This window comes from Podarcis muralis, chromosome 2, assembly GCF_964188315.1.
Source record: "Podarcis muralis chromosome 2, rPodMur119.hap1.1, whole genome shotgun sequence".
NCBI lineage: Eukaryota > Metazoa > Chordata > Lepidosauria > Squamata > Lacertidae > Podarcis > Podarcis muralis.
In genome coordinates this window covers 113202595-113217298 of record NC_135656.1, presented here as the reverse complement: position 1 = coordinate 113217298, position 14704 = coordinate 113202595, and the positions used below count along the sequence as shown (strand labels likewise).

Genomic DNA, 14704 nt, shown 5'->3' with positions numbered 1-14704 from the left:
CCTAAGGAAAAGTGGGACATTCCAGGATCAAATCAGAAACCGAGTGGCTTCTCTAAATTAGGGACGTTCCTGGAAAATAGGGGCACTTGGAGGGTCTGGGATTCTCCCTCCTCTTCATCTATGATAATGAAAACACAGAACTAGGACCCACGTACCTAAGGGACCGCCTCTCCTGGTATGCCCCGCGGAGGACCTTAAAGTCCACAACTGACAACATTTAGGAGGTCCCAAGTCGCAAGGTGGTTAGATTGGTCTCAACTAGGGCCAGGGCCTTTTCAGTACTGGCCCTGACTTTGTGGAATGCTCTGTCACAAGAGACCAGGGCCCGCGGGACTTGACATCCTTCCACAGGGCCTGCAAGACAGAGCTGTTCCGCCTGGCCTTTGGTTTGGACTCAGTCTGACCCTTATGTTCCCCTCCCCTTATGGTCTTGATCTATGGGCTACTTTTAAAATGAGGCTGCATTTTAAATTCTATTTTTAACCTGTATTTTAAATTGTTTTCTCCCCCTATTATCCTATTACGTTTTTATTGTAATTTTACTAGTGTGAGCCGCCCCTGAGCCTAGCTCTGGCCGGGGAGGGTGGGGTATACATAAATTTATTATTATTATTATTATTATTATTAGATGGTATTTTTGGTTCAGCTACTAAGGTAAAAAGGTAAAGGACCTCTGGACGGTTGTTGTTTAGTTGCTTAGTCGTGTCCGCCTCTTCGTGACCCCCTGGACCAGATCACGCCAGGCACTCCTGTCTTCCACTGCCTCCCGCAGTTTGGCTAAACTCATGCTGGTAGCTTCGAGAACACTATCCACCCATCTCGTCCTCTGTCGTCCCCCTTTCCTTGTGCCCTCCATCTTTCCCAACATCAGGGTCTTTTCCAGGGAGTCTTCTCATGAGGTGGCCAAAGTATTGGAGCCTCAGCTTCAGGATCTGTCCTTCCAGTGAGCACTCAGGGCTGATTTCCTTAATAATGGAGAGGTTTGATCTTCTTGCAGTCCATGGGACTCTCAAGAGTCTCCTCCAGCACCAGAATTCAAAAGCATCAATTCTTCAGCGATCAGCCTTCTTTATGGTCCAGCTCTCACTTCCATACATCACTACTGGGAAAACCATAGCTTTAACTATACGGACCTTTGTTGGCAAGGTGATGTCTCTGCTTTTTAAGATGCTGTCTAGGTTTGTCATTGTCTGGACGTTAAGTCCAGTCAAAGGCGACTATGGGGTATGACTCAGTCCCACTAACCAAACAAATCGGAAGCCACCTAGAGTGGGCAGATATAAACAATTATTATTATTATTATTAATGGCCAACTTCCTTCTAAGGAGGAATATCCAGGTCTGCTCAACCTCAGGGGATGAGGTTGCTTCATTCTGGAAAGCAAGAAACGGAGAGGGAGGAAGATTGCAGACCCTGACTCCAGACATCACCCCCCCCATCCACCCTCTCCCTTCCCTTCGTCCATGAGCTCAGACAGCAAGATTGAGGATAGTGCCTCGTTTTGCCATGAGTCTGGTCCCGACTTCAGTCACATGACGCGGAAGTGGGGAAACAAGCCTCCATCCCCCCCCGCCCCCTTCCAACACAAACCCCACCGTAAGAGAATAGCAGCTGCGGTGGCTGCAACGTCGAGCCGGGTCTGTTGGCGAAGAAAAGGAACCCCAAAAACCAAAGCGTCTCTCCCGGGGGGAGGCCAATGATGCAAATGGTGTAGGATCGAGTTGGAGAGGAAAGATCCAGGGACGAGAGTAAGGGTAGGTGAAGAAATAGAGTGAGCCCCCTGGGCAGGGAAGCCAGCGGGCAAAGGGGGTCTGCTGGGGAAGGGGAAGAAAGAAAGGGGGCGGCGACGACTGAGACAAGCATCTGGGGCTCAGAAGAGGTCGGAGGGAGGGTTTATTTCTTAGGGGACGCGTATTTGTTTTGTCCCACTGGCTGCTTTTAGATAAACAGGCTTTGCAGGGATTTATTGATACATTTATTGATTCCTGCCAACCTAGCGGTTCGAAACCACACTAGTGCAAGTAGATAAATAGGTACCGCTCAGGCGGGAAGGTAAACGGCGTTTCCGTGCGCTGCTCTGGTTCGCCAGAAGCGGCTTAGTCATGCTGGCCACATGACCCGGAAGCTGTACACCGGCTCCCTCAGACAATGAAGCGAGATGAGCGCCGCAACCCCAGAGTCGGCCACAACGGCCAGGGGTCCCTTTACCTTTACCTATTGATACAAAAGCCTGCAAGATCTAGTTAGCGCCCCCCAATCTTCATTAAAAAAACAACAACAGTTTCTAGCATTTGTAGAACCTGAGATGTTTCTCCGTCTTTCTTGGAAAATGCTTCTTCGCCCCCCCCCAAAAAAAAATTCCTCAGGCTACCATGTTACCATGTTATCTTGGGACGTGGGTGGCACTGTGGGTTAAACCACAGAGCCTAGGACTTACCAATCAGAAGGTTGGCGGTTCGAATCCCCGCGACAGGGTGAGCTCCCGTTGCTGGGTCCCTGTTCCTGCCAACCTAGCAGTTCGAAAGCACGTCAAAGTGCAAGTAGATAAATAGGTACCGCTCAGGCGGGAAGGTAAATGGCGTTTCCGTGCGCTGCTCTGGTTCGCCAGAAGCGGCTTAGTCATGCTGGCCACCTGACCCGGAAGCTGTACGCCGGCTCCCTCGGCCAGTAAAGTGAGATGAGAGCCGCAACCCCAGAATTGGCCATGACTGGACCTAATGGTCAGGGGTCCCTTTACCTTTTACCTTTACCATGTTATCAGAGGTGAAAAAGATGGGAAGAATTGGAACATGTTTACACATCAGGGACAAACCTTATATTACAATCAACCTCTAATTCTTTGCTTGTCTGTCTTACCCCTAAAGGGCCAGACAATAAAGGATTTTGGCACAGATGGCATAGCTGTCATCAGAACTGGCTTTGAAGGAAAGGGCTTGAGGCTCCCCCCCCCCTTTTTTTTTTTGCGTTATGCTCTCAACTCCCTTGAAAAACAGCAATTCTTCTCCATCTCTTCACATAGGTAAAGGTACCCTTGCCCGTACGGGCCAGTCTTGACAGACTCTAGGGTTGTGCGCCCATCTCACTCAAGAGGCCGGGGGCCAGCGCTGTCCGGAGACACTTCCGGGTCACGTGGCCAGCGTGACAAGCTGCATCTGGCAAGCCAGCGCAGCACACGGAAACGCCGTTTACCTTCCCGCTAGTAAGCGGTCCCTATTTATCTACTTGCACCCGGGGGTGCTTTCGAACTGCTAGGTTGGCAGGCGCTGGGACCGAACGACGGGAACTCACCCCGCCGCGGGGATTCGAACCGCCGACCTTTCGATCAGCAAGCCCTAGGCGCTGAGGCTTTTACCCACAGCGCCACCCGCGTCCTTCACATAGAGGGATTCTTCTCCCTTCTGTGGTCTGCCTCCAGCGTTGGCAGTTTGCAAAATATAAATGGTAAGAGCAGAAGAGGAGGCAAAACAGGATCAAAGTCTGTTTAGGGTCTCTCTCAGGCTCTGGGAAATCCGCCAGGTTAGTAGAATAACAGTAAATGAAGAAGAAAAGAGGAAGAATATAAAAATATCTTGGTGAGTACTAACTATACACACCAAGATGGCCTGATTGAATTTCTAACAGCTGTAACTCAGACATGTACCTGGGCAAACATTTGCTCATTTTCTGATATATGTATTTGCATGCTGCTGCTGCTGTAACTCACCTTTGTATGAAGTTGCAACTCAACCCAATAGTTGAAGATTAATGACTTGAAGTACAGAAAGGACCCTTCTAAAGAGCTCCAGTTGCTTTGATGCTTAAAGGGGGTGGGATTTATTAAGATCAAAGAAAAAACTCTGATCCCAATAAGTCTGTGACAAGTGCAAAGCAATAAATCATTAAAATCAGAGGGTTTCTACGATTCACAGGTTATAAACTTGAGGCACACCTGGAATAACTTTATAAAGCTGTGCCTGTGATTTTACCAAAGGTGCATTGCTGTTTGTCTTAATTTATATTAAATATTATGTTAAAGCAAGAGCTGTTTGATGGGAAAGCAGGATATAAAACTTTTTAATAAATATTTCCTAGGCCTCATAGCTGATATTGATTAAAAAAAAGAAGATGGTGAGCCTCAGATCCCAGAAAGTCCAGCACCAAATTAAACCTCACATTCTTACTCAGCCGGCTGCATCGTTTAAACGGCTGGATTCTGAACTGTTAGGCAAGTTTGACATCTGAAGGGAGTCCTGTCCAGGGAAGGTTTAGTGTGTGCTGTTGTATTGTGCTTTTATTATTTTGTGTTGCAAGCTGCCCAGAGTGGCTGGGCGACCCAGTCAGATGGGCGGCATATACTGTATTTTTCGCCCTATAGGACGCACCGTCCCATAAGGCGCACCTAGTTTTTTGGGGGGGAAATAAAGGGGAAAAAATTATTTCCCCCCCCAGGCGCGGGGCTGGGGCGGGGGAAGCCCGAGCTTCCCCCGACCCCAGCCCCCAGAAGAAGCAACTCTCCGCAAGCAGTGGTAGCCCAGCGCAGGGCTCCCACACCTTGCGGAGAGCTGCGCGAAGTCTGGGCGCGCTGAGCTCAGCGTGCCCAGCCTTCGTTATGCAGGCAACTCTCCGCAAGCCGCGGGAGCCCAGCACAGGGCTCCCGCGGCTTGCGGAGAGGTGCGCGAAGTCTGGAGAGCTAGAGGGGTCGGTGCACACTGACGCCTCTCGCTCTCCAGGCTTCAGTGAAAGCCTGCATTCGCCCCATAGAACGCACACACATTTCCCCTTCATTTTTGGAGGGGGAAAAGGTGCGTCCTATGGGGCGAAAAATACGGTAAATAAATAAATTCTTATTGTATTTTAAAATGTTAGCTGTCTTGGAATAGAACTTCTAAAGCGGCTTGCATAGATTCTCTTGCTTTCTCCTCATAAGATTTTGTTGTCCCATAGGAGGACAAACCATATAATTCTACCCGCCACCCTTCGCCTTGCTTTCTCATTGTTGCTCTCTGACTGCAAACTCCTCTCTCTCTCTCTTCTTTGTAAAGGACATCATCCTGACTTGAAGCCCTGAGTACTTTTGCCCCCCACACTTTCCCCGTAGTCAGTACAGCACAACATTCAAGATCCTTGCTAGATGTACAGATCTTTGGAAAGTGGAAATGGCTGCGACAGGGGGGCCTCAGGTATGTTGATGGAGGCTGGGCTCACCCAAGAAGACATTCTGCTGTTTTGAGGCAGAACTGTGAATGTGCAGCAATAAAGCCAAGCTAAGCAGGGTCTGCTCTGGTTTCAAACTGGATGCGGGACCACATTTTGGGATTCCTGCATTGCAGACTAGATGACCCTCAGAATTCCTTTCTAACTCTACAATTCTATGATTATGTGACAAATATCCACAGATAAACATGCTGAATTTCATCACTCTCTAGAGCATCAGAATATCTTCCAATTGATACTATGCACAGTTCTTTGAGCAGCTGGAATTTAGACTACCAACATTTTCTAGTAGCTTGGATTTCCCTCCACCCTTAAAGAATATAAGGGAAGTACTTGGCTGCTGGCCAAGTATAATAATAATAATAATAATAATAATAATAATAATAATAATAATAGCACAGCTGTGTTGGTTCCAGGCCTTCAATCCCAAACAGCTCTGTGGGGTCTGAGGTGGAGGTTTTCCCCGTTACCTTACACTGGATCCTTTTTAACTCGAATGGTTCCGTCTAGTCAACTCTACTATTCAGCTGTGGCCTCCTCAAAGTCAAAGTTCACATCTCTGCTTAGATCACTAGCTCTCTGTTGTGGTTCATAATCCAGGCTTACCTTCAAAGGGATGGTGTAAGCATTGCTGACATAATGTGTGTGAAGCATCTGAGGCGCTTGGACATGGTTTGCTTATGTTTCCCCAGGAGCTGGTGACTTTTGAAGATGTGGCCGTGTATTTCACGCAAGGGCAGTGGGCTCTGCTGGATCCGAATCAAAGAGCTTTGTACAGGGAAGTCATGCAAGAGAATTACAATCATGTCGCTTCCTTAGGTAAGGACCCCTTTGTTAGGGATATCTGAACAGAGATTGCATCCATTAATCTTCTTTGGCGATCACTCGTAGCCGAATAAGATTGTCTTCCATAAACACGGTTTTAACAGTGAATCCATAAGTGACTGTGGAGGCCAATTCTGGATCCACGCGTCCTTCCACAGTGGGGACATTGGTTTCCGGGCGGGAGTTGATCACGGTGTGGATTTGCCAAGCATGCCTTCCTCTTAGTGTTTTCTCCCTTGCGTCCTGAGTTCGAGTGTCTTCACAGCCCATGGCACCTTTGGTAAAGGCTGTTCTCCAATTGGAGCGCTCACAGGCCAGTGTTTCCCAGTTGTTGGTGTTAATACCACATTTTTTAAGATTTTCCTTGAGAGAGTCTTTAAACCTCTTTTGTTGACCACCAGCATTACACTTTCCATTTTTAAGTTTGGAACAGAGTAGTTGCTTTGGAAGACGATAACCAGGCATCTGCACAACATGACCAGTCCAACGAAGCTGATGTTGAGGAATCATTAGTGCAACATGGATCTATACTTAAAGCCTGAAATTCTATTCAATAACATCTTTTTAAAAACTCTTTGAGCAGGATTTCCACTTGTCAAGCCTGGTTTGATCTCCTGGCTTGAGGAAGAGCCATGGTCTACAGAACGGCTGGGTTTGGAGGAGACAGAGGCTCCCTCAGAACAAAGCGCAGGTGAGGGAATGAAAAACAGAACTCATAAAAAGTATATATTCGTGCGAAAACTCCTGAGATTGTACCAAATCTAGGTCATCTCTTACTGGGGCAGAAAGCCAACCTTTGCATGACCTTTGCCTCTGAATGCCAATTTCCTTACACTTTTCTCTTGATCAGGGTTTCCTGATGTGATAATAAAACTGGAGGAAGAAGGGGATCCATGGAACCTGAATCAGCAGGAATCCAACACCTTTGCAGGTACCAAGATCTACCTTTCCTTACCTGTCTGGATTTTTTCCATGTTAATTGAACAGCTCTAAGTAATTTTGCGTCAAGAGGACAGTTCTGCACATTTCCCCAACACTCTTGTTTTTTTGCAATATTGTTTCTGCTGAGACGTAACTTTTCTGAAGCCTGTGCCATGTTGTTGTTGTTCTTGTCGTTGTCAACATCATTCTGTTGACTATTTGCAGATTAGTTGCACTGCAGAAAGCGTGCTGGGGAGACCACACATTACAAGGAACACAAAAATAACTTTAGCGAGGTTTTAATAACAAAAACAAAAACTCCTTTTACACTAATTATATCACTAAGCATGACCCAACCACCAGGGTACTGAGAGAGCTAGGTGCTGCTTTTTATATACTATATCCAACAGCTTAATTACCACACCTTAACAGCACCTGCTGTACTGCTTCACAGCTGTAAAACTTGCTCTGGCCCTTAAAGAAATACACATCTTGTGGAACAATAATGAACCTTCAAATTTAAAGAGACCATTCAACATATTCCAGTAACAGGATGTTTATGTTGTCACACTGCTTTGTAGCCATTTCTTAAACATTTTTATTTAATTTTATTTTGGAAAAAGCATTCATAGACTGACCTTTCTTGGGGGGAAAAGCAGTGTACAACAAAATGTACGATTAGAATAACATACAAAATTCAATAAGAACAGGACAAAATAGGCATAAAGATGATCGCCTCACCTTGAAAAGGTTTAAACCACCGAATAGGTCTGTTGGCATAAAAAGTTTCATGTAGGTAGCTGTGTTGGTATGACACAGTCAAAATATATAAACAAATAAAAAAATTGTCCAGTAGCACCTTAGAGACCAACTAAGTTTGTTCTTGGTATAAGCTTTCGTGTGCATGCACACTTCTTCAGATACCAAGTGGGACAATTTTTTAAATATATTTCGGCATAAAAAGGGTGAGTGTGCCTGCTGCATCTCTGCAGGAAGAGTGTTCCACAGTATGAGGCCAGCAATACTAAATGTCCGAGTCCTAGCTGAAGCCACTCGGGCTTCTGAAACATAGGGGACAATTAATAGTGCTCCACTGGACGGTGTCCGCGATCACATGGGGAATCAATATTTACATATATTTAATTTGGAACGCAAGGGACGCGGGTGGCACTGTGGGTAAAACCTCAGCGCCTAGGACTTGCCGATCGCATGGTCGGCGGTTCGAATCCCCGCGGCGGGGTGCGCTCCCGTTGCTCGGTCCCAGCGCCTGCCAACCTAGTAGTTCGAAAGCACCCCCGGGTGCAAGTAGATAAATAGGGACCACTTACTAGCGGGAAGGTAAACGGCGTTTCCGTGTGCGGCTCTGGCTCGCCAGAGTAGCTTCATCACGCTGGCCACGTGACCCGGAAGTGTCAGTGGACAGCACTGGCTCTTGGCCTATAGAGTGAGATGGGCGCACAACCCTAGAGTCTGGCAAGACTGGCCCGTACGGGCAGGGGTACCTTTACCTTTACCTTTTTAATTTGGAACGCAGTGATCACGACTTGTTGTTTTTGCACCTCATTTTCCTCACCGCCTGCATTTTTATTTCTTCTACACCCTTCCATTGTTCAGCTTCACAGGATGCTGCAAGTTCTCGTGTTAAAAGAGAGGGAGGAAAATTCTTTACCTACTTCCTCTGTTCTACATGACGTCATCACCCTCTCTGTTTGTCTCGCCTCTTTTTATCCTGACTCAGGACTTCCTGGCGTTCTAATAAAGCAAGAGCGAGATGAGGAATCAGGGGTCTTGGATGATCAGAGAACTGAAGAACGGTCCAGTGCTGCTGGCGACCAATCGGGTGAGGGAGCAGTTCATCTACAATCCCAGGGAATTCTGGGAATTGCAGCTCTGTGAGGGGAACGGGGGCTTCCTAACAACTCTCAGCACCCTTAACCAACTACAGTTCCCAGGATTCCTTGGGAAAAGCCACGACTTTATAAATGACATGACACTGCTTCAAAAGGATATAGTGCAGATGGGGCCTCACTCTCTGTTCTAACAGCAACAAAAGAAAAGTCGGTGTCTTTTTAAAAAAAAATCTAGATGGTCACACCTCACATTCTCCTCTTTCCTCTAACTCAGGGTTTCCTGGTGTGATAATAAAGGTGGAGCCGAAAGAGGAACCCTGCATCCCAGTGCTCCAAACACCTGTGGGAAGCACATCTGTTTGGGGAGTCCACCCAGGTAAGAGATGGGTTCAAGTAGCTCATGATCCACAGTCAATATGTTTTGAACCTAGTTTGGTTGCCATTTTCCAGGCCAATGATATTCACACCGATTGTAATAAAAAAAAGGAGACTATCTTCTCTTAAAGCAACGTAGGGAGTTGCCTTATAGCACAGAGACTAATAATAATAATAATAATAATAATAATAATAATAATAATAATATATCCCGCCCTCCCCAGCCGAAGCCGGGCTCAGAGCGGCTAACAACAATAAAAGTAACACAGTTTACATAAAATCACAATCAATTAATTGAAATGCATTCTAAAATCAATCCATTCTAAAATCAAATCAAAATCAAATCAATGGCAACCATTGGGCTAGAGTTCTGTGAGGATTGCCAAAGGAGGGGGTCAGGCTGTGCCTTGGCCAAAGGCCTGGTGGAACAGCTCTGTCTTGCAGGCCCTGCGGAAAGATGTCAAGTCCCTCAGGGCCCTAGTCTCTTGTGACAGAGCGTTCCACCAGATTGGAGCCACAGCCGAGAAGGCCCTGGCTCTGGTTGAGGCCAGCCTAACCTCTCTGTGGCCCAGGATCTCCAATATGTTTTTATTTGAAGACCGTAAGGTCCTCCGTGGGACATACCAGGAGAGGCTGTCCCATAGGTACGAGGGTCCTAGGTTGTATAGGGCTTTAAACCAGCACCTTGAACCTGATCCATTGGTCTATCTTGCAGTAAATGGACAAAAGTACAAAGATTCATAAAATGTTTAGAGGGATGTGTACCCCTGCACACACACCCCAGAAAAAGCATTGATGATGATGGTGATGATGATTATTATTATTACTAGTACTGCTATCTTTCTCTTAATAGGCAGCAGGTGTGAGGAAAAAGGAGAAGAGGGTCTTCCAGGAAGCGCTCACCTAGTGGCAGCAAACAAAATATCCTTAGGAATTACCGAAAGGAGCGTTTCGCAGTACCAAGATATCGCCGAGAACCGAGGCAGAGAAGAGAGGCATCAGAGAAATGACCTGGGAGAGAGATCAGGAAGGGCTTTACCTTGTCGGGGAGGTGAAAAAAGTGAAACCAAAATGCAGAAGAAAATTCACAAGTATGGGAGAACTCTTCAGAAAGGAGAGAAACATTATAAACAATTAGGTTGTGAGAAGAGAATGAAGGGGAGCTACAGCCTGATTTCTCAGAGCAAAGGCCACAAAGGAGAAAAAATTCATGCTTGTTCAGTCTGTGGTAAAAGTTTCAAATGGAAAAGTAACCTGATTATCCACGAGAGAATCCATACAGGAGAGAGGCCGTACGCATGCTCAATCTGTGGTAAAAGCTTCAGCAAAAGGTCGTACCATGCTGTCCATGAGCGAATGCACACGCAGGGAAAAACATACACTTGTTCAGTGTGTAATAAGAGCTTCATCCATAAAGTCAGCCTTAGGAGGCATGAGCAAGTCCACACAGGAGAGACCCCGTATAAATGCTCAAACTGTGGGAAGGGCTTTAGTCAGAAATGTAACCTCCTTTCACATGAAAGAATCCACACAGAAGAAAGGCCTTACCCGTGTTCATTCTGCGGCAAACGTTTTAAACGAAGATCAAACCTCAACAGCCACAAAGTCAGCCATACGGGAATAAAAACAAATATGTGCTCGACCTGTGGTAAAAGCTTCAGTCATAGATCAAACCTTGTTAGCCATGAAAGAACTCACACCGGAGAGAAACCGTTTTCATGCACAATCTGTGGTAAAAGTTTCGCTGACAGAACACACCTTATTAAACACGAGAGAACTCATACAGGTGAGAAACCATATATGTGCTCAATCTGTGGGAACAGCTTTAGCCACAAATCAAATCTGGTTAGCCACGAAAGAACCCACACAGGGGAAAAACCATACCCGTGCTCAGTTTGCGGCAAACGTTTCACAGATAGAGCATATCTTCTTAAACACCAGAGAACTCATACAGGAGATAAACCATTCGAATGCTCTGTCTGTGGGAAGAGCTTCAGTCGTAAGGATTACCTTATTAGACACAAGATCATCCATACCGGAGAGAAACCATACATGTGCTCAGTTTGCGGGAAGAGTTTCATGTGGAAAAGTTACCTGTCTATCCATGAAAGAATCCACACGGGAGAGAAACCGTATACATGCTCTTTCTGTGGTAAAAGCTTCAGTGAAAAATCGTACTACGTTGTACATGAACAAAAGCATACAGCCGAAAAAACACATGCTTGTTCAGTCTGCAGTAAAAGCTTTGTTCATAAAGTAAGCCTTATCAGACATCAGCAAGTCCACTCGGGCGAGACACCACATAAATGCTCGGTTTGTGGGAAAGGCTTCAGTCAAAAATGTAGCCTTATTTCACACGCAAAAATCCACACAGAAGAAAGGCCTTTCACATGCTCCTTCTGTGGCAAGAGCTTCAAGCGAAGGTCAAATCTCACCAGTCACGAAAGAATCCATACAGGAGAGACCCCCTATGTGTGCTTGGCCTGTGGCAAAAGCTTTAATTGTAAAGCGCATCTTCTCGGACATGAGAGAACTCATACAGGGGAGAAACCATATTCATGCTCGGTTTGTGGGAAGAACTTTGGTAACAAGTCACAGGTGGTTATACACGGGAGAATACATACAGGGGAAAAACCATATACTTGTTCACACTGTGGGAAAAAGTTCAAGCACAGGACAAGCTATACCGAGCATCAAAAAATCCACACGGAAGAGAAACCGTTCATATGCTCGGCCTGCGGCAGGAGCTTCAGTCGGAAGGAGCACCTGATTATCCACGAGAGAATCCACACGGGAGAGAAGCCATATTCATGCTCGGCCTGTGGGAAAAACTTCAAGCAGAAGTCAGGCCTTACTTCACATGAGAGAAGCCACTCGGCTGAAAAGCCACACTCATGTTCCACCTGTGGCAAAACTTTCAAGAATCAAGTATACCTGAGGAGACATGAAAAAATTCATATGAGATAAAGGACGAGGGTGGCACTGTGGGTTAAACCACAGGCCTAGGACTTGCTGATTGGAAGGTCGGCGGTTCGAATCCCCACGACGGGGTGAGCTCCCGTTGCTCGGTCCCTGCTCCTGCCAACCTAGCAGTTTGAAAGCACGTCAAAGTGCACGTAGATAAATAGGTACCACTCTGGCGGGAAGGTAAATGGTGTTTCCGTGTGCTGCTCTGGTTTGCCAGAAGTGGCTTAGTCATGCTGGCTACATGACCCAGAAGCTGTACGCCGGCTCCCTCGGCCAATAAAGCGAGATGAGCGCCGGAACCCCAGAGTCGGTCACGACTGGACCTAATGGTTAGGGGTCCCTTTACCTTTACCTTTATGTTTGAAAAGCCTCAAAAGGAGCTTCTCATCCGCATCAGACTTTATTTAAGCATCAGAAAGGTGAGGGTTGGGGTGTGTCACGAGATACGGAAGACGTTAAGGCACAGACGTGACCCAGAAACCCATACCAGGGACAGAAATAATACATGCAATATTTAATAAAGCACCAGTAACCTTTTTTCTCCCAATGATCTGTAGTATTGGACTTAACAGTGCTGTTGTGAATACATTTCAATATTTCAAACTTTTCCTAGGCTTGAATTTCCTAGCTTCATCTCGTAGTCTGAAGACTAATTGCCACCCGCTTCAGCTTCCAGATCTGCTTTTTCGAACATTTTCATCAATTCCAGAGCACGTTTGTTTTTGTAGCTGTATGAAGAACACTTGGTTTAGCTGCAGATGTGTCGTAAAATATAACGTATTGAATAAAGAATTTTAGAAACTTGGTTTTTTGTTTACCCAGGGATGCAGAGGTGTAGTTCTAATGTTCTGTCATCTGTGAACGATGAAAGTACAGGGCTAAGTTATATTTTCAGCCTACTCTCCATAGCACAGCCATACACAGAATGGGGCACTGCCCCACCAACTCCAATCTCCCCTCAGCCAGCCCCCACCTGCCTGGCACAGACTGCCAGCTGCCTCCTCCTTAGTCTCAATGTTGCCCTTGGAGAACGCAGGGAAGATGATGGGGGCAAAAGCTAGAATTACTTGGCTCGGCCTTGTCATTGGCTCTCTGGCTCCACCTGCTGTTAGCCTCCGGCTTTTCACCCTACCAGTTCCAACAGCCACCAGCCACCACTGGGTAACCATAACTGAGCTATGTCTGTCTGTGCCATGCATTTAAAACTGAACCATACAGCCGTGGCTTTCCCCAAAGAATCCTGGAAACTATAGTTTGTTAAAAGTGCCGAGAGTTGCATATAGTATAAAATGGACCAAAGTTCCTGCCTGAGGTGAGATTTTGTATCCTATGGCTCACGGTGTCCTTAGGATTCATTGCATCTGCACACTTTGATCAATCAGTCAAATCTTTATTACGGCCATAGACCAGCATAAGTACAATCATTTAAAATCTGCAAAACAGTTTGGAAAGCTAAAAAGTATTAAAACAAGGTATATATAAAAGACTATAAGAATCTTAAAGAAGGGTTAGGAGCATTAAACGGATGTGGAAGAGCATAAAAGGTTAGTACAGTGGTACCTTGGTTTACGAACAGCCCTGTTTACGAACTATTCGGTTTACGAACTCCGCAAAACCGGAAATAGTGTCCTGGTTTGTGAACTTTACCTCTGTTTACGAACGGAAGCTGAATGGTGGAAGGGCACTGGCGGCGGGAGGCCTCATTAGGGAAAGCGTGCCTCGGTTTAAGAACTGTTTTGGTTTAAGAACGGACTTCCGGAATGGATTAAGTTCGTAAACCGAGATTCCACTGTATATAAAAGGCTATGGCTATCACTCTGAAATAAGTGTTCATTAAATCTAGTTTGTGGCACAGGTCATCATCCGATGAATTTTGAACGCTGCTAGGCAGAACCTGCCAACATTGTATGTTGTTGCAGGGTTGGTATCTGAAAGCAGCACGTAGGTAAAGAATTGTCCTGTGCGCCCTGGATACTTATGGAGTAGTGGGGAGATGAGGCTAATATGGATGTCTCTATAATATAGGCACTGGAGAAGCACATGCTCTAATGTTTCTATTTGTCCAGAATCACAGGGACATTGTCTCTCCCGAGTAAGCAATCAGCCATACATCCTAAAGTCTAGTGCAGGGGTAGCCAACAGGGTGCCCTCTGATCTGGATGCTATTGAACTGCTGGCTCCCAAAGCCCTGGGATCCTTTGGAGGAAAGCATTGGGTGTGAATTTAAATAAATAAACAAGCCTCAGCCAGCATTGCCAGTGGCCAGGGATCTAACACACATTTAAAGCATGTGACACTCCTTCCTGAAGAATCTTGGGAGCTGTAGTTCCCCCCCAGCATCTCTGTCAAATAAGTACAGCGGTAAAGGTAAAGGGACCCCTGACCATTAGGTCCAGTCATGGCCGACTCTGGGGTTGCGGCGCTCATCTCGCTTTACTGGCCGAGGGAGCCGGCGTACACCTTCCGGGTCATGTGGCCAGCATGACTAAGCCGCTTCTGGCGAACCAGAGCAGCGCACGGAAACGCCATTTACCTTCCTGCCGGAGCGGTACCTATTTATCTACTTGCACTTT

At 46.3% G+C, this 14704-nt stretch overlaps 1 protein-coding gene across 5 annotated transcripts; it reads left to right on the top strand.

The window, feature by feature from the left end:
- Positions 1-1571: 1571 nt before the first annotated feature.
- LOC144325952 (uncharacterized) lies at positions 1572-12936 on the top strand. 5 transcript variants are annotated; one of them, XM_077921179.1, is made up of 9 exons: positions 1572-1754; positions 3382-3441; positions 5022-5159; positions 5886-6012; positions 6602-6709; positions 6869-6949; positions 8678-8779; positions 9064-9165; positions 10018-12936. In XM_077921179.1, exons 3-9 carry the CDS (start codon positions 5136-5138, stop codon positions 12129-12131), a joined length of 2658 nt encoding a protein of 885 aa, XP_077777305.1. In that variant the 5' UTR covers positions 1572-1754; positions 3382-3441; positions 5022-5135; the 3' UTR covers positions 12132-12936. The 5 variants fall into 5 exon arrangements, with proteins under 5 accessions (XP_077777305.1, XP_077777302.1, XP_077777315.1 ...); XM_077921184.1 differs by lacking the exon at positions 1572-1754 and adding an exon at positions 2809-3019; XM_077921176.1 differs by lacking the exon at positions 3382-3441.
- Positions 12937-14704: the final 1768 nt, after the last annotated feature.